This window comes from Fusarium keratoplasticum, chromosome 4, assembly GCF_025433545.1.
Source record: "Fusarium keratoplasticum isolate Fu6.1 chromosome 4, whole genome shotgun sequence".
In the NCBI taxonomy this organism is placed as follows: Eukaryota; Fungi; Ascomycota; class Sordariomycetes; order Hypocreales; family Nectriaceae; genus Fusarium; species Fusarium keratoplasticum.
The window spans coordinates 4,208,412-4,228,745 of NC_070532.1; the positions used below are offsets into that span (position 1 = coordinate 4,208,412).

Here is a 20,334-nt window from a genome sequence, read left to right on the forward strand (position 1 = left end):
ACCATCGCACGAATAGACATTGGGCAAGGTCAATGGAGTTATTAAATATTATGGGTATCTCTGAATCCTACTTCGTTGATAGACACCAGACATGATCACAAATCTTGGGGTCTCTTCCTCTTGTACGTGCTAGGATGACCATGAACCTTGCCGTACTTTCGAATCTTGCTATCAATGTCAATCCGGGCAAATATCCAGACAAACAGTGCCAGCAGAGAGCCAAAGAAATCAACGATGGCGTTGTTCTTGGATGCGCCACCAAAAGCACCCCATTTCATGAGGGTGCCCAGGAAAGCCACAGTGATAAAGTACTCTCCGTTCTCGAGTCCTTGGATAGCCTTCTCGGCAACCTCGTCTGGTGTCTGTTGGGGGTCGTCCTTCTCAATGATCTTTGTAATCTCGGGCTTGACCTCGTTCTCGCGCTTGTTGGCCTCGGTGAGGATTGTGCCAGGGTAAACGACGTGGACCTCGACGTTCTGGGGGTACATCTTGACCTCCTGGGAGATGGTCTCGGCTAGACCTCGCAGAGCATACTTGGCGGGTGTGTACGGGCCGTATCCGGGGGGCGAGTAGAAGGCGACGACGCTCGAGGTCATGATGAGGTGCTTGGGCTCCTTCTCGACGGGGGCGTTAGGGGCGAGCCACTCGCGGAGGATGGCGTGGGACATTTCGGCGGTGCCGTAGAAGTTGACGTCCATGTGCCGTCGCAGCGACTCCATCTCCATGTCGATGTACAGCTCGGGGTAGGCCATGCCGGCAAGGGTCCAGACGATGTCGGGGCTCTTGCCATTGTTCCAGCTGATGGCCTCCGCGAGGAGAGGGCCGGCGTATGAAGGGACGGAGACGTCGGCCGAGACATAATGGAAGCGTTGGGTTTCAGGGTTCTTTGCCGCGGCCTGCAAGGGAAGTCGAGTCAGTTATGTGGAAGGACAGACGAGCTCTGTGGGGGATTGACCTTGACAATTGCGAGGGCAGCTTCGAGCTTGCCGACACTTCGGGCGACAAGGATGATGTTTGCGCCCTTGGCAGACAGCTTCTTGGCCACGCTGAGACCCATTCCCTCGGATGCGCCGGTGAGAAGGACCGTCTAGACGAGGAATTGTCAGTTGAGGGGATCATGAGAGGCTCCCATGAGGAGTCGTAGGACACATACCTTGCCCTCAACGGGCATCTTGTTTCCGCCAAAAAGACCCATGATGAAGGTACCAAAGAGGATAGTCGCGACAGAAGCACCAAGGACGGAGAGGATTGTCGTCGAGGAAAAGTCCATGACGGGAGAGCTCGAAGCAAAGGTGAGTGGACGAGGGGCACGAGTAGCTATAATTGATTCCAAAGTCCGTAGGATTCTCACCGACCTCCACCGGAAGAAACGGCAACTAGGGGCCGCACGATAATCTTAAATCAGCTACGGATAGTCCCCCAGACGTGTAGGGCTGACGGCAGCAGGTGAAATTAGATGTAGCGGGATGGTGCGCTGGTTGGTATGCGATGCAAGGATTCTTCAATGTGTGAGTTGGCATTTTTGCTTCTCACCCGCGGACGCCGTCTCCAATTGAACTTAATTACACGAGGTGACCCAGTTCAGGTACCGGCTGGGCACACGACCAAGCTTCTGACACTGTCTTTAGGCGAGCTGAAGCCGGTTCAGGGATGCTTTCCAGGGGATCCAAGTGGCACCTCGGTCCCTAGGACAGTGTATATATATCCGCACTGTATACACGCACTGATCAAGCTCCAAGCTGCAGCCCCTTGTGGCTGACCTTTTGATGAGGCTCATCGCGATACAACCACCAGCTTACACGACGCTTTCGCCGCAGTCACATCCTTTGCAATGCCACACCCCTAAACATTATCTAACACAAGGCATGAGCTGCTGAGGCAGTCTCTCCAGCTTAGCAACATGTCCGACGAGGATGAATCCCCCAAGCTCACGGTCCCAAAGTTTGCATCATTCAAGCCGAAACCAGAGACCTCGGAGCTGAAAGTACCCAAATTTTCGTCTTTCAAGTCCAAAGAGAAGGAATCGAGTGCAAGCACAGGTTCAAGATCGCGAGAAAGGGAGCGTGATCGAGACTCAAGAAGGAAAAGACACCATCACTCTGACAGTCATCGCGATCATCACCACTCAAAAAGGCACCGCTCAGAGCACAGAGAAAGGGAGAAATCTCGACGCTCCAGCCGTTCGGGGACTCCAGAGCATAAGCGGCGCGTCGATCCTCCTCGCGACAACAAGGAGGCTTCACGATTGTATGTTATCGACACAAAGGGCGATCCCTTGATTATTCGCTATGGCCATCTTGATCGAGCTCAGGTTCCTGCCTACTACCGTGACGGATATGGCAAGGTTCTTGGTACCACTGGTCGACTTGTGATACACCGCGATGGGCCCAGGGATCAGTTCAGTCTCCGCATGCCGGGTGAAGGCTCCTATGCTTTTAAGGATAAGGATGGGCTTCGCTCAAAGGCATGGCGAGTGAGAACAAAACCACTTCGAATCCGAAAGCAAGAGAATGATTCTCTGGAAGATGCTGACGACGACTTTTTGCCATTGAGTACATCCAAAAAGCGCAAGCGTGGCCAGCAGGACACGGAATCATCCGATGAGGAGGAAAAGCCATCATATCGCTCGATAGAGGGCAAAGCGAAGCCTCGCCAATTTGTCGACAGCGATCTGGAGACTGACTCGGACTCGGATGCCGAGCAGGTCGACTTGGACCAAAACAACCCCCTGAAATGGAAGTCGATCCAGCTATCTAGACGCGTCAAGGATCAGCCAGATGATATTGATGCCTGGCTCGAGCTGGCGAATCACCAGGACGCCCTTCTGAGAGCCGGCGAAGATATTGACTACAGAGCACTTGAAGCTGAGGTGCACTCTTTTGCAGAGATCAAACTGCACATGCTTGAGTCGGCATTGGCAAACGTTTCAACTCCTCAAGATCGAACTCGGGTGCTGGTTCCTCTAATGCGCGAGGGAGTCAGGGTGTGGAATAGCAAGACAGCTGCCAAGAAGTGGGCGGACCTGGAAAAGGACGAGGAAAGTAGTTTTACGCTGTGGAAAACACACCTCGACTTTGCCCTGTCCAACATTTCCACATTTCACTATGACTCGATCAAGCAGATGCATCTTGGTCGACTTGGTCAGATCCTTGCACGATCTGGATTAGATCTCGCTAAGGAAGACTTTAGCGAGGCCATCTACGTCTTTCTAAGGCTTACAAGATTCATTCACGACTCTGGATACAAGGAGCTTGCTGTCGCAGCTTGGCAGGCTTTCCTTGAACTCAACTTTTTTCGACCTCTACACCTGGATGACCAGACTGCAGCATTCAAGTCACTTCGAGATTTCTGGGAGAGTGAAGTTCCCCGAATAGGAGAAGCAGATGCCCAAGGCTGGGCAAAGTTTGTCGAAGATGGCGGTATAGGAGATGCCCCTGAGCCACTCGGGGACAACAAGGGTGTCGTGAGCCAATCTCGAGATGACTATAGGCGCTGGGCAACCATTGAGCACTCTCAGGCAGAGAAGGCTCGGATGCCAGCGAGAACCATGGACGAGGGGACAGAAGACGACCCCTTTCGAGTGGTCATGTTCTCTGATATTGAGCCGTTGCTCTTTATTGTGCCGAGAACTATCATGCAAGCTGTACAGGAGCAACTCGTGGATGCTTTTTTCATCTTTTCTGGATTCCCACCCACCTTTCGATCCAATACCTGGACGGAAGAGGCATTCCATGACCAGTTCCTGGTTAGCTCGAGTGCAACTGAAGAACCACGGACTCTGGGCGCTCCCTCTGGCGATGAAGACCCTGTTGAGATACAACGAAAGCCGCCAGCTTTTACGCATCAGCCTCTTTGTGTCTCTCAATCCCCCGACGTATTGTTTCCGGGCGGGGAGTGGTTCTCTTATCTCCCAGAGAGGAACGGGAGTAACGAGGTTGAGCTGAGCCTCGTGGTTAATGCCACCAAACAGTTGGTCCATACTGCCAACTTCGAGGCACTCGCAGGATTTCACCTGGCGTTGTGTGCGGCATGGGATGGAACTGGTGTCAAGAAGCCTGCTAAGGCTCTACTGAAGCGATACCCTACTAACCTCGACTTGTACGGCGCATATGCGCTGGCCGAGTCCGCCAGTGGAAGTCATAATGTTGCTGTCAAAGTCTTTTCGTCAGCAACAGCGCTTGCATCTGTAAGTACTCTACAACTATATGCCTGAGAGATCCGGTGGCTAACACATGGTGCTAGAAGGCGTCGACACCAAGTGCCTTTGGGCTTTGGAGGAGATGGTCCTGGATGGAACTGGAGCTTGGGAACAAGAAAGCGGCAACTCAAAGGTTATGTGCTTCCGTGGACGACAACTTGCGTTCTTTGGATCAAACTCTCGACGTATCTTCGACGCATATTCTCAAAGCTCACCAAGCCTTTTCTTCTAGAATGAACGACTTTCTCTCCGCTGGCGAACTGGATCACGCAGAAACTTTTATCGAGTGTCTGTTTTTGCTGTCTTATTTGACTGCTGAAGGCTGTTCTGAACCAACGTCAGACTCTCAAGGAAACATATCGGCCGCGGTTGAAGTTATTCACAAACAATCTCTTGAATTCAAGAGACGAGGACATCAAGCGTCACCCGCTCACGAGCGGGCCCTACAATTTGCGGCGAGATTATTATACTTGCACGCAACACGAGGGTAAGTTTGGTTGCAGAAGCTGATGGGCAGTTACTGACAGGATCAAGGCCCTTCCGACGCGCATACCTACTTGACCAGCTGAAGCAATTCCTTACCTACTTTCCCCGAAACAGCATCTTTTTGGCTCTATTCGAATGGGCTGACTCTAGCCTTCGCGTAATCGACGAGACGAGAACACTCCTATATGAGACAGTCCTCACCCCAGCTCGGGACTGCCTGAGCAGCCGACTATTTGCCATCCATCACGAGATGGAGCGTGGTAACGTCAACACAACAAAGGCAGCATTCGAGCACGCCGTGTCGTGCGACCTGTGCAAGTCCAACACTGGCCTGTGGATCAAGTTTATCCAGTTCTGCAGCTTGCAGAGAGAGCTACGACCAAAGGCCAAGGATGTCTTATTCCGGGCACTGAGACAATGCCCATGGTCAAAGGATGTCATGATGGAGGCGTTCCTGACGCTGAACCGGGACATGGAGTCCTCAGAGCTCAAGGGGGTGTTTGAGACGATGGCGTCCAAGGGGCTGAGGGTTCATGTCGACTTGGACGAGTTTCTCGAGAAAAGGAGGAATGAGAGGCGAGCCCAGAAGGGTCGAGGATGAAGTATGCTGTGGTAATCATGGGTTGGAATGGTGGCACGGACGGTGAGAAGTCATGATGGAGAATTGTAATCTCAAATCAAAACATAATAACACCTTCATATCACCATTCGTCAGGGAGTCATGCTCTATTGTGTGGCTCAAACGCCTTTCGCCGAGAAAGGGGAAGATGGCTTGTATCAAGGGCTCGGACCTTGAAGGTTGCCAAGTGAGTTCGGCTTGTGGTTGCCGCGGAAATGGAACGATACGCCTATGACAATGGTAAAGGTCATCTTGGCAATTATGAAGAGAGTTGCCAAGCCCCCCTTTTATGTTTTGCAAAGACTGCTTCTTATCCGTTGCCTACGTATCATCATGTGGCTTAGGGGTTCAGCTGGCGTCAAGACGGCAAGACGGCACTGCTCTCAGCCTTGGGTTTGTTTTATGTTAGAGGGTTACAGGCTTCATTTATGGTTCTGACAGTACCTGGTCTAAGAGTTAGCCACAACATCATACCTGGTTTAGAGCGTTTCACATTGGTCAGTTCGTAAAGGAAACACAGACCACGTGACGATCCTACAGGAGAACGAGTTCAAACCGAAGGCCTTGAATTTTCGTTTACCGGGTCAACCACTATAAATAGTGACCCGCGGGTAACGTGGTTGATGCTGTTCAGCTGGCTCAGAAGGGGTCCTATAGGGGTCCCCGTTGTGGGGCATGTGTTGCAAGCTATCCTGAGCTACCCTTGAACATGAGACCACGTCAGATGAGATGAGATGTCAGATTAAGGAAGCCCTTGTAGTTTTTACTGTGGCTTGCTCTTGCCTTGCCGAGCACAGAAGAAAAATAAGATAGTAGGGAAAGAGAGGCCGCCAGTTTGCAAAAAAAAGAGATCTCCCAAGATGGATTCGTCTCTTGAGTCTGCATTGTCATCCTTTCCCCAGTTTGGGCTGACTTAACTTGATTCTCTATGGTCTAGAATATGCAGGGGCAGCAGCAGCAGGAAGAGAAGCAGCAGCGTGTGGTGGACGCCCGCCAGCCAAGGCCTGTTCGACGACAGCGAATAACTTCACGTCTGCAACACCACTTCATCGCCCTCTCATTTTTACGCTCGCTGCTCGATCTCACGTCATCAAAGAAGGAACGGAAACGCAAGAGACTCTCTCGTCATCTTAAGATGCCTCTTCCCCTACAGGCTGGCGGCGGTGCCAGCGAGACGTCCCGCTCTCTTTCGAGCGTCGACCCCGTCGTGCGTGCGCACCTGGTCAAGGTCTTTGAGTCTCTGGTTGACCGTGAGGATGGCACCTGGAGTCATGAGGCGATCTACTCGTTCGTACAGAAGACGCAGCAGCTCGACCCTTCGACCACCGTCGACGAACTGCTCGCCCGCGAGTCGCTCGACCTCGACGGCTTCATCGCCTTCATGACGTCGTCGCTCGCCGCGGCCACGACCCCGCCCAAGCCCCAGGACCTCTCGTACCCGCTCGCTGCGTACTTTATCAGCTCCAGCCACAACACCTACCTCACGGGCAACCAGCTCTCCAGCGATAGCTCTACTAGGCCCTACACTGAGACCCTGCTGCGTGGTGGTCGGTGCATCGAGATCGACGTCTGGGACGGTGATGAGTCGGACGCAGAGGGCACAAGCAGCCCCAGCAGCAGCGACGAGGAAGCGGGCAAGCCCATCAGGAGGATCAAGAAGAAGAAGAGCACTTTTAGCAAGCTCAAGGCCAAGCTCGGAAAGACGACCATCGACGATGACGCAGAGGCCGATCCCGCCTCCGCTTCCGGCGCCGGCGCCGAATCTCCGGAGCCCGAAGTCGCCGTCGTTGAGCCCCGGGTCCTCCACGGATACACCCTGACCAAGGAGGTCTCGTTCCGCGCCGTTTGTGAGGCCATCCGCGAGAGCGCCTTTGTCGTCAGTGACCTCCCCGTCATCGTCTCGCTCGAGGTTCACTGCACCCCGGCCCAGCAGATGTGCATGGTGCGCATCATGAAGGAGGTCTGGGAGGGCCTCCTCGTCCCGGAGCCCGAGGGCGATCCAGATACGCTACCCAGTCCAGATTCGCTCCGCCGCAAGCTCATCGTCAAGGTCAAGTACGCACCGCCCGGCACCGAGGCCCCGCTGGAGGACAGTGAAGACGACGACCGGCCTGCTCCCCCAGGGGCAGCGGCGGCAGCAGCAAAGAAGGTATCCAAGGTGATCCAGGAGCTGAGCCGCATGGGCTTCTACTCTCGGGGCGTGTCGTTTAAGAGCCTGTCGCAGCCCGAGGCGGGAATGCCTACGCACATCTTCTCGCTGTCTGAGAAGAAGGTGATTGACGTGCACGAGAAGCAGGCGTCGGACCTGTTCAACCACAACCGCCACTTCCTCATGAGGACGTACCCTTGGGGTCTACGAATAAAATCATCCAACCTAGACCCAGCCATCTTCTGGCGCAAGGGTATTCAGGTTGTTGCCCTGAACTGGCAAAGGTGGGATGAGGGCATGATGCTCAACGAGGGCATGTTTGCTGGCACAGGAGGTTACGTCTTGAAGCCTCCAGGTATGGACACCATCATATGATATCACCATCTCATATAACTAATCATAAATAGGATACCGACCAAACCGCAGCAAGGGCGATGACGATGAAGACGACGCTTCTTTCAACACCATCACCCGCAAGACCCTCCACCTCACCATCACCGTCCTCGCCGCCCAAAACATCCCCCTTCCCCCTGGCGACACATCCGCCCGCGGGTTCGAGCCCTACGTCAAGGTCGAGCTGCACGTCGAGGGTCCCGACGAGTTCCACGGCGGACCCATCCCCAACGACGGCCACGAGCGAGAGGGCGAGTACAAGGCCCGCACGCGGACTCACCGCGGCCAGGCCCCCGACTTTGGCGGCGAACGTCTCGACTTCCCCCCCGTCCCCCACGTCGTGGATGAGCTCTCGTGGGTGCGCTTCACCGTCCGGGATGATGAGATCGGAAAGGACGATCTGGCCGCTTGGGCCTGCGTGAGGCTTGATCGGTTGGGTCAGGGATATCGCTTTGTTCATCTCATGGACTGCGAGGGACGTGTCACTGAAGGAGTCGTTCTTGTCAAGGTTGACAAGAAGCTGGTTTAGTTAATTCATCTCTACCCAGTACCACCTAAATTGAATAATGATGACATGACATCCATACTACCTCCTTTCTTATATGAGTTGCGTTTCAATGGCTATCTGTTTGGGACCTCTCGTCGCGACAACAAGAAACATACCCGCCCATAGCCTGTTGTTTACGTGCCTCATGAGCCATATCTTTATTTACATGGTCGTGTCAATCCAAACCCGCTTGCTAACAATAAGAAACACGGCCATATGATTGGACTTCGGACTGTTCTTTACTTGCTATCTGTGTTAGCATTGGGATATGATGCTATGATGTGTTGATAGTGTGTTCTTTATTATAGTTGAAGCCCGGCCCTCGATGGGATAACTGAGCCAGAAGACCAAGACCGTTTACTGGTCATATCAGTTGTATCACAGTGGTCAAGATCATCTTGTCAAGAAAACATGTCCATGGTGCTGGACAGACTCAATTCTTCATTATCGATACATAAAAAGAAACGCCAGATTAGTTCAAATTAAACCATCCCGACCCAGCAATTAGTAGTCGTCGTCATTGTTCTTGTTGCCCTTGATCTTCTCGGAAATCTTGTTGCCGATAAAGTCACCAGCCTTGTCCTTGATCTTGTCCACAAAGGTGTTGGACTCATCATCGTCGTTGCGCTTAGAGCTGCCGTAGCCGCCCGAGCTGGAGCCGTACGTGTTACCGCTGGATCCGTAAGAGTCGCTCTCGTTCTTGTTGCTGGAGCCGTAGCCGCCAGACGAGGTCTTGGAGCCGTAAGAGTCATCGTTGTCACGGCCAGAAGAGCCGTAGGTGTTGCCAGAGGAACCGTACGAGTCGTTGTCGTCTTTGTCCTTGCGGCTAGATCCATATCCTCCGGAGGAAGACTTGGAGCCATAGGAGTCGTCATTGTCACGGCCAGAGGAGCCATAGGTGTTTCCACTGGAGCCGTACGAGTCATTGTCCTTGTTGCTGGAACCGTAGCCTCCCGAAGAAGACTTGGATCCGTAGGAGTCATCGTTATCGCGGCCGGAAGAGCCATAGGTGTTGCCGCTGGAGCCATACGAATCATTGTCGTCCTTGTCCTTGCGGCTGGAGCCGTAGCCACCAGAGGAAGACTTGGAGCCGTAGGAATCATCGTTGTCTCGGCCGGATGAGCCGTAGGTGTTGCCGCTGGAGCCGTAGCTGGAGCTCTTGTTGTCGTCCCGGTTAGAGGATCCCTGAGTAAGGATTAGCTCGAGAACACATTCAGGTCAAAGTCTTTGAACATACGTAGCTGTCGTTGTCACGGCCAGACTTGGAGCCGTAGCTGTCGTCATTGTCACGGCTAGAACCATATGAGGAGGACTTCTTGTTGTCGTCGTCATCGTCACGGCGGGAAGAGCCCTGGTGAAAGTCAGTTAGCTGTTCACTGGAATGAGAGAGGTCAAGGCATACGTAGCTGTCGTTGCCTCCACCGTAGCTGGAGCTGGTGTTGTCACGGCCAGAGGAACCCTGATGTAGGTGTTAGCCTCGGAATCATCTTGGTAGAAGAAATATCAACGTACGTAGCTGTCGTTGTTGCCACTGCCGTAGCTGGAGCTCTCGTTGCGTCGGTTGGAGGAGCCCTACTTGAGGGTTAGTTTCATCACCATGTGAGTGAGAGAATATGGAGCCATACGTAGCTGTCGTTGTCGTTGTCGTTGTCACGGCGAGAAGAGCCCTGCGTGAGTCTTAGCTTGAGGCCATTCTGGTTGGAGTGAGTGGTCACTTACGTAGCTGTCGTTGTTTCCGGAGCCGTAGGAGCTCTCGTTTCGGTTGGACGAGCCCTGAGCAGACAGTTAGCTTGAGAAGCTCAAGTGAGAGTGAGTGAATCAACGTACGTAGCTGTCGTTGCCGTAGCTGTCGTTGTCGTTTCCGCCGTAAGACATTGTGATGGATGATGACTGATACGAGTTTGATAGTCAAAGAAGTGATGCAAGTGAATGATCAAGAAGGCCAAGCTGGCAGTGAGGGGACAGCTTCAGTTTAATACCTACACAGAGAAGCTCCCTCAAGCTGGGCTCCAGCTGCTGCCCCTCCAGCTCGGCCCCGTTGTCATGTGGATCACGGTCTCCCGTACCAACAGAGAGAGCTTCCTCCCCTCCCCCACCACTGGCCCCTCGGGAGATGACGTGCCACTGTTCCATTGTGGCATGGGCTGTGACAATCCTGCCATGAAGCAGAAGCTTGTCGAGCGGGCGCGGCTAGCTGTGCTAGCACACGGAGGAGGCTTGGACGGGGTCCCCGACTGAAAGAGGGAGGGAGGGAGACAAGGCCCCTTGCCAAGCCAAGATGGGAGGACCCCACGTCTCCCGGCGTGAGCATCAGAGGAAGGAAGACGTGCTTCGATTGTCGTTTCTTTTGCTCTCGTCAAGATGATCTGGTCTCAGCCAACCATCACCCGAGTGTCCCACACGACCGCGCGTTTACTGCCAGCTCTCGGCGGTACCGTCGTTGTACCTCAGACCATGAGTGCCTTGATGGATGGATGAATGGATGAATGGTCCCTTGAATGACCCCTCCACCCCTCATTGAAGAGGGGAGCCAGAAACCTGTTGTTGTGTAGGGAGTACATGGCAATCAGGTGTCACGATCCCACAGTCCGAGGTTCCTTGGCATCAATTGGCTCGATCGCGACATCTGAGGCTTGTTTCGACAGCTTCCCTCCGTGTCGTCATGCCTGGCTGCTTGTCATGGTTCGGCTTGAGCACATCACATCTCAGAGCTTTCCACAGCGGGGTAACCAGTTCACCGATCGACCTGAGAGGCGCATTAGTCGTGATCTACTGGCGACGCTAGCCCTGAAAGATGCCAAGGATGGGCCCGGGCGGCCCAGCTTGACAGGGTCCAAATCAGGTCCCGGAACCTGGACGAGCTGATATGGAGCTCGATGGACTGTGGCTGTGCCTGCTCTGGCAGGTCGTGGGAGCGACTATTGAATGCCGGCCGAGAAACTGTCATTTTGCCTGATGAGCATAGGTGTTCACAAGTTGCTGAGAGAACCCTGAAGGGCTGAACTGAAGTGCAACCCTCCATCGTGGCCGTGGCCGTGGCCGTAGACTTTCTGTCGGACAACATCCATCCACCACGCACTTGTGGAGTCTCGACGATAATGACACTGGAGCCAAAGAACAGGAGGGCCAATGTCTGTCTTGTCTGCATGGGATGGGACCGGAATCTTGCTCTACCCAAGCATCGAATCGCATCGCAGAGTGACGTGCCAACCCACGCCATTTCCAGCCGTGTCTGAGATGGTGATTGAATCGGGTCTAGCAACCCTCCGTGTCTTGACTCCCCGCTCATGTTGCAGAGGAGCTGGTCGTGACCTTGGTTAGCATCCCCGCTTCAACCGAGGACCCTTGAGTCTTGGCTGTTGACCGTTTCAATTGCTTGTTTCTGTAGCTCGTTTCCTTGGTCTCGACGAATACGTTCCCAGATTTCCTTTGTATATTAATGTCGTGCCAACTTAACTGCCGGGAATGACTTCCATTCTCTGCTTCTGTTCCGACTTGCAACCGTCTTGCTTCGGCCAACATCTATTGTCCAGCCCAACACCGACGTTTCTCGGACCACACCAGACATGCCGAACCCAAGCCGGACCTACAGTACTAGGCGGGTAGCCCGTGTCCTGTCCGGTCCCCATCTCTCTGCACGTGTGATGAATGCTCATCGACTGGGCAAATAGTCATTCACCGGCGCTGCCGGACTCCCAGAACAGAACAAGAGGCATCCAACTCTTCCATCCATCTCGATTTATCCAGATCCTTCGCAGCCTGCCGAGCCTAGAACCCCGACCAGAAATGACACAAGTGCATAAGGCGAACGGAAAGGTGCCCGTCTGCCCGAGCCCAGCGACACCAGGTCTTCAGGTGTGGCAGGCCAACCACAACTGATTCAGCCAAGTTGTGACCTCTCAGCTTTCCCAGTGTCGTCACTCGAGACGCAATAGCAGCCACAAGCAACTGCCGGTGAAACGCTGTTCTCTAGATGAAACCCGTGACATGTTGCGGCCAAGTCGAGCTTTTACACCGCAAGGTTTGAGGGAACACCGGCCATCATCGGTGATCTGTCTAGAATGTGAGACAGAACCACACATTCGGCGCTTAACCGCGCTCGTTGCCCGAGCCTTATAGCTTGCTTGATCTCTCGGGGCCGGCAAGAGCACCGCTCATCATGGCCGGCTCCGTCTTGCCGGCAAGGATGAGCTCTCGGCCTCCCTGAGTCCCCCACCAAGCTACTCCAATAGCTGCTCGCTCCACATCTAATTCTCCGCTCACGAGGATCTCCAAGAACCGCTGCTTGACGGGTTCTCGTAGTGTGGGATCCGAAATTTCATTCATTGCCTGAGCAGTAACCGTAAACCACTCTTCCACTAGAGGAAGGGGAAGGTATGGTAGAGAGTCAACCAGTGCCAATGTCAGTGAGCTCTGTTGAGATAGGGGCTCTTCTTGTGATTCCTCCATGGCCGCCCGTGATACAACGTCCGCTGTAGGAGGAAGAGGGCTGGTTGATGCCGTTGTAATAAAAGACCGGAGCATCTCAAGCAAGGTCTCTGAGAGATGCGGCTCCATGTCGGCAATGGGGAAGGGGGGTGATACAATCTGCATCACAGTCTTGAAGGCCACTCTGAACTGACGTGAGGAAATGTGTCGTGGGAAAGAGTCAAACAGCTTGGCAATATAGAATGGCGTGAGCTCGATAGTGAGAGGACTATGCTGAGGGCAAGAGATGGTCGAGAGGATGGCACTGTGAGCAGACTCAAACAACTGCACCATGGACTGTGTTGTCGGTCCTTCATGGGAGATATATGCGATTGCCGGCTTGATGATGAGGGCATCGCATGCATCTGTCGATAGAGTGAGGGGAAGATGCTCAGATAGGTTCAGGTAGAACAGATCCAAGGTTCTCTGCAGGTATGTGGTTTCTGTCGAGGCGTTCTCTTCCGGTCGAGTCTCCTGAAGAAACATGTAACAGGCAGACGCGCTCCGAGAGATAGAGTCGATTGACGTCAGGTATGTAAAGTTGTACACCTGGAAAGCGTTGTTGCCGTTCCTTGAAGAGATAAAGAATATGTTGCGCAGAATGTGCAGTGATTTGGTTGCAATGACGGGAGCCGCCACATCGTTCAGCATGAGGGGATCAAGAAGACTTCGTGACACAATCGCTTGAAGTATAGCAACTGTCCCGAACATGAGCTTCCTCATGAGGTTCCAGAGCACCGACCACGTGCTTGTCAGAGTCTCCTGTGTAAGCACGTTGCCCTCCAGCGCTGGGTCTATATCGCTCAGTCGGTTCGTTTGCCAGGTCTTCAAGACCTTGCTGGTAAAGGCAACGAGGCCATCCTGAGCAGCAAGGACGGCCGCAGTGTCGGTTGCATGCTGAATGGCGAAACCGGCAAGCTTGGCCAACGGACCCATGTTGGCCAAGGTGGGACGCCTATCCAGTTCTTGAATATGGCGGAACGAAGGCGTTGTTGGCGACCAGGCGAGCAGATGGGCTGGGGATTCCACAATCTCGGTGCTGATTGGGATGAGGAACTCGCCATCGGCAAAGCCCTCCTCAGCGGTTACAGCCCACACAATGAGAGGCAGCATGGCATTGCAGTTGATGAGGCTCTTGTGGAAGTCGGACAGCAATGGGAAGGCAAAGTTGAGAGCCATAACAACCGAGGCACCTGCCACAGGACCGTCCTCCTCGCGGGTATCAAGCGCCAGGTTCGCTGCCATCACCACTGCCTCTTCAAGTGTATTCCTCAAGCTGCGCGATAAGGACTGGCGGTTATTAGACTCCATGCCCATAAGCACACCTGTGAGAACGAGAAGATGCTGCCACCGCCTCGATCGATCGTCCGCGCCCTTCACAACGGCCCTTGTCCACTCCTCGCATCGCAGTCCGCCGCCCTCGTGAGGCTCGTTGCGCTTCGTCTTTGCGATTTCATAGTTGTGGATGCGCGCGGCAGCAGTGTTGTAGATGCTGATGATTCGGGTAGAGGTTCGAAGTCCGCCGGGCTGGAACCAGATCGCTGGCGCCGTAAGGAGCTGCGATGTCAAGAGGCCGAGGTTCAGAGGGTTTGTAAGCTCGGTGAGGAGGTGCGTCGTCGACCCGATGATCTGCTCCGTCTTGGCGGCATCGTGGACGTCTTGGTAGTGTTGCAAGACGGTTCTGAGGAGTCTATCGGAAGACATGGCGATTCATCCGTGTCCGTAGATGTCAGGACAAGTTTGAGGTGGTGAACAGGTTGAAGTTGCTTCTTGTCGCGTTGCGCTCGGCGCGCAGGCCGATTTCACGAGCTTTTGCCGAGGCCTGGGGATGACGTTCCGGGGAAGGTGCATAGGTCCCGTCCACCCAGCACGGGCATCCATCCCTGTCCTAATGGATCCCCTGTCGCCGCCAATTCAACCACCCCATTAATTAATCGGCTGTAGCAACAGCACGAGACTCTACCAGCACAGCGATACCATTCTGCAGCTTGCACTATGGCACGGTAAGTCGCATTTGAACCTCGTCGCGACATCGGAGAGCTAACATGGGCGATGTAGATGGCGCTTCCGAACGAACCTCCCAAGGACTACCAGACGCCGGGCTTTCCGTCCCTGAATATCCAGACCCTTTATGACAACACCAGCGATAAACGATACACGCTCTACTATATCTTGGATGTTTGGCGGTTCACTCTACTATGGACAATCATCATTTACGCATGCTTCCACTTGGCTGCGGTTCTGATTGCCATGTTCAACCATGGATGGAAGAAGTCGTCGTGGAAGTATCTATGGGCGGCTCCTATCATATACCTCGTCATAGCAGGACTTGAAGCCGTCCTCGCTGGGAGCATTGTGGGCTTGGTGTAAGTCCTCCCAAAGCTATGATGCGCCGAGTTACTAACGCGACGCCAGGCTGGGCGCTGTCTACTCTGCCGGATACTACGAGATGAACACTTGGATCCCATGCACCTGGGGATTCATCAACGTTCTGGTCCTCATTATCTCATCCTTCTCGATACAAGGCGGACTTTAGCAGGGAATGTCGACTATCTGATATCTTTCCTTGGACTGGACACCAGTTCTCATGTCTTGCGTGCTTGCTGGGCACAGTCTTGGAGGCAAACGCGGCCTGCTGAAGTGTATTCGGTGCTTGGTCGCCCCATAAACCAGGAGATCTCACGCAGATGAGGACTTGGACCAAAAGGCTCCTTGAGCCAGGCGATTGCTTTAGTTGCCATGATTATGCTCAAGCAGTTGGAAACAATGCTTCTCCACCTGTCGCTGACACACCCGAGGCCTAGAGCACTTCAAGTTTGTGAAGCGAGGCCGGAGTAAAGAGAGACCTTTCATCAGAACAAAGCTTCTCTATGACGGGATGGACCGTTGACGACCCAGATATAAACAACTGATGAAGCTATCACGATCATGATGCTGATGGCTTCTGAGAATGCGAGCCCAGATACCACCCCGTTACCGTAATATTTAATACTTTTAATCCTCACGCTGGATAGCTATATGAGACCCCATGGCTGATTTAACGGTCGTGTGAGCTGGTCGAATTATAAAACACCGACGAACGATGATGCCCACATTATCCCAGCCTGAGTTTATTCAGTTCTCTCGTGTTCAGCCCGAAGCAAAGATCTGTGAGGGCTCTGCCAATTGAAACCTCGAGCCCTATGCATTGGACAACTCCAAGTAGGCTTTTAACGTTATTAGGTACCTACATTGCCTTTGTTTGTGCTCTGGCGCAAGTACCTCTACCCATCATGCAGTGGTTCCCGCCTCATGCGCCCAAATCCCCTAAAGGGGAAGATGCTGCGACTTTGGAGTCAACAACCCAACAACAACTGCAGCTCAAAAGGATTGGAATTTTCCTGATATGAACATATGTTGCGATGGGCTTCTTTTACTTAATATCCTAACGCCATGAGCGCCTATATATGTTTAGGGCTTATTCCACTTGACAGGCGGACAACCCCCTTAGCCCCAAGGCGTCCAGGTGGGTCCCATCCATCCCTCCATCATCGCAAAGCTCTGGCCAACACAGCTTCGTATTGTTCTCTGCATCACAATCAAGACCCCAAGACGCCGCGCGGGGGGATAATGGCAAACCAGCAGTCGCGGTAGCCAACTGGTCTTTTCCATACGCTCCTTTTTAACCAAGGCAGGGCGTCTTGTTCTGCCTCCTTCTTATCCACCGTTCCCTTGCTGGCTTTCTTCAATCTCGAATCCTTGTCTGGCCTTCACCCCTTTGAGTTTGACCCTTGAGAGCGATACGTGCGATACTATACCTCAGGGACGAGTGCTCTTCATACACTTTCCTTCTTCTCGGAAATATCCATGCAGACATACAAGCTCTTCATTGACCGTCATCACAAAATGTCTGAAAACGCCCATTCTGGCGGCCGCGCCGCCGCCAACTTCGACCCCACGCCCTCACATCACGAGGCATCACCCTCCTATAGCGAGGACTTCTCAGACGACATGGATTCCCGACCACCCCTCAGCGACATCATCGCCATGAAACCATTCTTCGCCGGTCAGCCCAAGTCGCTCTCCGGCATCGCCATCAGGGCCTTTTGTCTGGGCATCTCCCTCGCCTTGAGTGCCGTCGCCGTTGCGGCTATCTTATGCTTCTCATCCAGCCCTGTCTGGCGAGTGCCCTTCTTCCTCTTTGCTCTTTCGGCCTTTCACTTTCTCGAGTTCTGGACTACGGCTGAGCGCAACACTCTGGTGGCCAGCATCGACAGCTTTCTCCTGACTGCCAACTGGCCACTATACGCCATCGCTCACTCTACCGCCTTCATCGAGTGCGCCCTTGTCAGCCTTATTTTCCCAGAACGTCACTGGGCGCCCTTTGGAACTGGACCGTTGTTCCTTGGAGCTGGACTTGTCATGGTTTTGGTTGGACAAGTCGTGCGGTCAGTGGCTATGCTTCAGGCTGGCGTCAGCTTCAATCACCATGTTCAGAACCGAAAGAAGGATTCGCACGAGCTGGTCACAACAGGGATCTATTCCCTGTTTCGACATCCAAGCTACTTTGGCTTCTTCTACTGGGGTTTGGGGACGCAGCTTGTGTTAGGCAATGTTGTTTGCTTCTTTGCCTACGCTTACGTGCTGTGGAAGTTCTTTAGCAGCAGGATAAGGCACGAGGAGACCAAACTAATCGAGTTCTTTGGGGACGACTATGTGCAATATCGAAAGAGGGTCGGCACTAGAATGCCATTCATTGGGTAGCTGCATCTGGAGACTATGTAATGGACTGAATCTAATCAGGGTCTGGCAAGGAGGTAGATACATGATGAATTGTATGTTGACGCGAAATCGATTAATCAACTGTATAGCTAAACTCCAGGATTCTTGGTACAACATCAGTAAAATGAGGTTTACGCCCCAACCCAGTAAAACACTCCTAGCTGGCGGCTGCTGGTGCCATTTGTTTGCTCACGCTTCCGTACTTTGCTTGCCATGCGTAAAAGTACATCAATGCCGCAAAAGGCTGTCCAAACATAGTAAATGATACCCAAAAGGTGATGTTTCCAATCACCCTTCCGGTGTGACCGAGCTTCATCTTTTCTAGAGGCTTGGTAAGGGCAATGAGCGGAAGCTGGAGGAACATGCCCAAAAAGGCAACACCTGCAAAAGTTAGTCCATGTCAACGAGCACTCGAGGCGTTACGCTTACCGATGATGTTGTGCGTTGGAACGCCAACAAGGATCTCATGCAAAACTGCCGAGACAAAGAAGACGGAAAAGCTCGCTGCCTGCGGGCTCCAGCCACGTCCAATCATAGGCATATAGACGTGACGCTTGAAATACGTGTAGACAGGCTTGTTCCATGTTCGCCAGTAGGCTCCAAGACTCTCACTGTTCCACCAGTCATCATAGAACGACCTATCGCCGAACCTCAGGATCTCAGCGAGGGCATTCAGGAAGGACTGGAAAAGGGCGAAAAAGCCGGCCAGCCAGATAACGAGGGAGATTGTCGACAGCTTCATCAACCGCTCAAGAATAGACATGATGTCGAGAGATGCGATCTTGTCAAGCGAGTTCTGAAGAACAGGTGCAGCGTACTGGGCGCTGGCAACCCAGATGAAGACACTGAGGCAGAAGATCTCTCCAAGTCGCTTGGCCACGAACACCCATCTGATCTTGTCTGTGCGAGGATAGACAGGCTGGTAGACGAGGGTAGGCGCCCACCAAAAGTAGATCAGATTGCCCACTGTGATGTTCTTAGGGTATGGGCATTGTTCGTACAGCTCGGGGACCAACTCGCGCTCGCCCTCCACGGGGTGCAGGTAAGCGTGTCGCAAGTCACGGTTGGTGAAAGCATACGAGGCCGTCTTGAGCCAGACGATAACGGCATGCATCTCGGTCAGTGTACCAATCAAGGGGTGGTGGATCTTGAAGTAGACAACCCAAGTGGTAAGGACGAGAGCAAGGGTGATATTGACAGCATGAGCCCATGCCACCATGACCCAGGTCTTGTGAAACTTCTTGCGCTCCTGTTCCGAGGGGCCACCAGCAGGGCCTTCTTTAACATGCTTAATGGATCCTCGAGCCTGCTGGGCGGCAGCCAGCTCAATGAGATAGGCGGCGAGGAGATGGCATGGGATCAAGAAGTAGAGGAGGAGTCCCATGTAGACATCTTGTCGGCTGTAGTCGTGACATCTCAGACAAATCAAAACTCCGTACTAATTGGTCACCGTGTTAGCTGCTCGTTCGCCATCAAGACAGGCATCCAGAATAGGCGCAGTACCTTTTGAATGTTCTCAATCATCAATCGCAAGTTTCCAACAACTGCCAAGTGTCAATGACGAAGCTCAATGCCAACGGTCGAAGAGGGGCACTGTAACCTACCCAATACGATCACCATCAAGTTGCGGAAACCGAGGAAGCTGGGCGTCGCATCGGAATCGTAGCTCAGGCACGAAGGCCTCGTCTTGGAGTGCACCGCAACAACATGTCTGTACTTCTGGCCAGCCTTCTTGGGAGACCCGGTAGTGGCCCCTCCGTTGGTGCGGTTCTGCGGTTCGCGCTGAGTGACGTCGTGGCCGCTGCGCCGGGAGACTGAGCTCGGAACCGAGCCATTGGATGTTTCTACGCTCGTCGCTGTGGCCGAATTCATTGTCAATGAGTTTTGCCGCGACGGCGGGCTGGTCGAGAGACGTGAGGTCGCAAGAAAGGAATCAGGGACAGAGAGCGCTTCGTTGATAACCGGGACAAAAATGATGAGCTCGAGCTCGTCGACGCAAAGTTATATGGGTGGCGGCGACTGTTGCAAGGTTGAGAGGAGATCTGACGCCACGGTTTCAGTGGGTGAACCAGCCAGAGCTGCACAAGGGAGCACGTCAGCAAAGGGTGATGCTGGGGATCAGGCAAGGCAAGATGAGGTTATTAGAGTAAGGAATGTCGAGAATCGGATGACAATATCGAGCCGAGAGAAAGGAGGGGAGGCAAATTCCAGGTTTCGCAAGCCCCCGAATTGAGTCCGCAGTCCGGGTGGTTGACTTTTTGTTGCATCGAGCTTCGCCATGGCCTCTGACCAACTCCAGGGCATCCTCTTTTGGATGGACAGTCGGGTTCATAGCGTTTGGCGGGCCTCTTGGCGGGGCTGCCCGGGGGCCTTTTTGGCAGTCGACAGGAGCTTCTCACAGGGAGGCTAAAGGCAATCAACGCTAGGGATCCGGGAGCATCCCACCCCCTGGCCAGCATCCAGTCAAGAACAGCGTCAACACGGGCACTGCTCGTGGTCTTGGGCGGTTGAGTGGGGCCATGAGCCCCCTTGGAACCTCTGGACCTGTGGCGTTGCAGGGGACTGAGACGGTACTCGGGGTAAGCAGAGCAGTATCTCGCCCGTTGGCGTCAAAGCATGTGAAAGTGCGGTTGTATTGCATCCTGCTGGTGAGTTGATTGCGGGACATCGGAGCTCGGGTAGAAGCCGTTTACTCCGACCCCAACAACTTTGGG

At 53.6% G+C, this 20,334-nt stretch overlaps 8 protein-coding genes across 8 annotated transcripts; 4 read left to right on the forward strand and 4 right to left on the reverse strand.

Annotated features, from left to right (window-relative positions):
- Window positions 1-95: 95 nt before the first annotated feature.
- NCS57_00633300 (uncharacterized protein) lies at window positions 96-1,270 on the reverse strand (the record flags this gene model as incomplete). The annotated part of the gene is made up of 3 exons (XM_053056224.1): window positions 96-896; window positions 956-1,087; window positions 1,154-1,270. 3 exons carry the CDS (start codon window positions 1,268-1,270, stop codon window positions 96-98), a joined length of 1,050 nt encoding a protein of 349 aa, XP_052915179.1.
- Window positions 1,271-1,900: 630 nt separating this feature from the next.
- On the forward strand, window positions 1,901-5,285 carry NCS57_00633400 (uncharacterized protein; the record flags this gene model as incomplete). The annotated part of the gene is made up of 3 exons (XM_053056225.1): window positions 1,901-4,186; window positions 4,243-4,685; window positions 4,733-5,285. 3 exons carry the CDS (start codon window positions 1,901-1,903, stop codon window positions 5,283-5,285), a joined length of 3,282 nt encoding a protein of 1,093 aa, XP_052915180.1.
- Window positions 5,286-6,243: 958 nt separating this feature from the next.
- On the forward strand, window positions 6,244-8,374 carry NCS57_00633500 (Phosphoinositide phospholipase C; the record flags this gene model as incomplete). Its single annotated transcript, XM_053056226.1, has 2 exons — window positions 6,244-7,807; window positions 7,860-8,374. The coding sequence occupies 2 exons, from the start codon at window positions 6,244-6,246 to the stop codon at window positions 8,372-8,374; spliced, it is 2,079 nt and encodes a 692-aa protein (XP_052915181.1).
- Window positions 8,375-8,896: 522 nt separating this feature from the next.
- Window positions 8,897-10,267, reverse strand: NCS57_00633600 (uncharacterized protein; the record flags this gene model as incomplete). Its single annotated transcript, XM_053056227.1, has 7 exons — window positions 8,897-9,577; window positions 9,630-9,743; window positions 9,795-9,851; window positions 9,905-9,964; window positions 10,018-10,059; window positions 10,112-10,165; window positions 10,220-10,267. The coding sequence occupies 7 exons, from the start codon at window positions 10,265-10,267 to the stop codon at window positions 8,897-8,899; spliced, it is 1,056 nt and encodes a 351-aa protein (XP_052915182.1).
- Window positions 10,268-12,505: 2,238 nt separating this feature from the next.
- NCS57_00633700 (uncharacterized protein) lies at window positions 12,506-14,563 on the reverse strand (the record flags this gene model as incomplete). Its single annotated transcript, XM_053056228.1, has 1 exon — window positions 12,506-14,563. The coding sequence occupies one exon, from the start codon at window positions 14,561-14,563 to the stop codon at window positions 12,506-12,508; it is 2,058 nt and encodes a 685-aa protein (XP_052915183.1).
- Window positions 14,564-14,917: 354 nt separating this feature from the next.
- On the forward strand, window positions 14,918-15,395 carry NCS57_00633800 (uncharacterized protein; the record flags this gene model as incomplete). The annotated part of the gene is made up of 2 exons (XM_053056229.1): window positions 14,918-15,225; window positions 15,275-15,395. 2 exons carry the CDS (start codon window positions 14,918-14,920, stop codon window positions 15,393-15,395), a joined length of 429 nt encoding a protein of 142 aa, XP_052915184.1.
- Window positions 15,396-16,705: 1,310 nt separating this feature from the next.
- NCS57_00633900 (Protein-S-isoprenylcysteine O-methyltransferase) lies at window positions 16,706-17,602 on the forward strand (the record flags this gene model as incomplete). Its single annotated transcript, XM_053056230.1, has 1 exon — window positions 16,706-17,602. The coding sequence occupies one exon, from the start codon at window positions 16,706-16,708 to the stop codon at window positions 17,600-17,602; it is 897 nt and encodes a 298-aa protein (XP_052915185.1).
- Window positions 17,603-17,777: 175 nt separating this feature from the next.
- Window positions 17,778-19,492, reverse strand: NCS57_00634000 (O-acyltransferase; the record flags this gene model as incomplete). Its single annotated transcript, XM_053056231.1, has 4 exons — window positions 17,778-18,001; window positions 18,050-19,058; window positions 19,124-19,164; window positions 19,225-19,492. The coding sequence occupies 4 exons, from the start codon at window positions 19,490-19,492 to the stop codon at window positions 17,778-17,780; spliced, it is 1,542 nt and encodes a 513-aa protein (XP_052915186.1).
- Window positions 19,493-20,334: the final 842 nt, after the last annotated feature.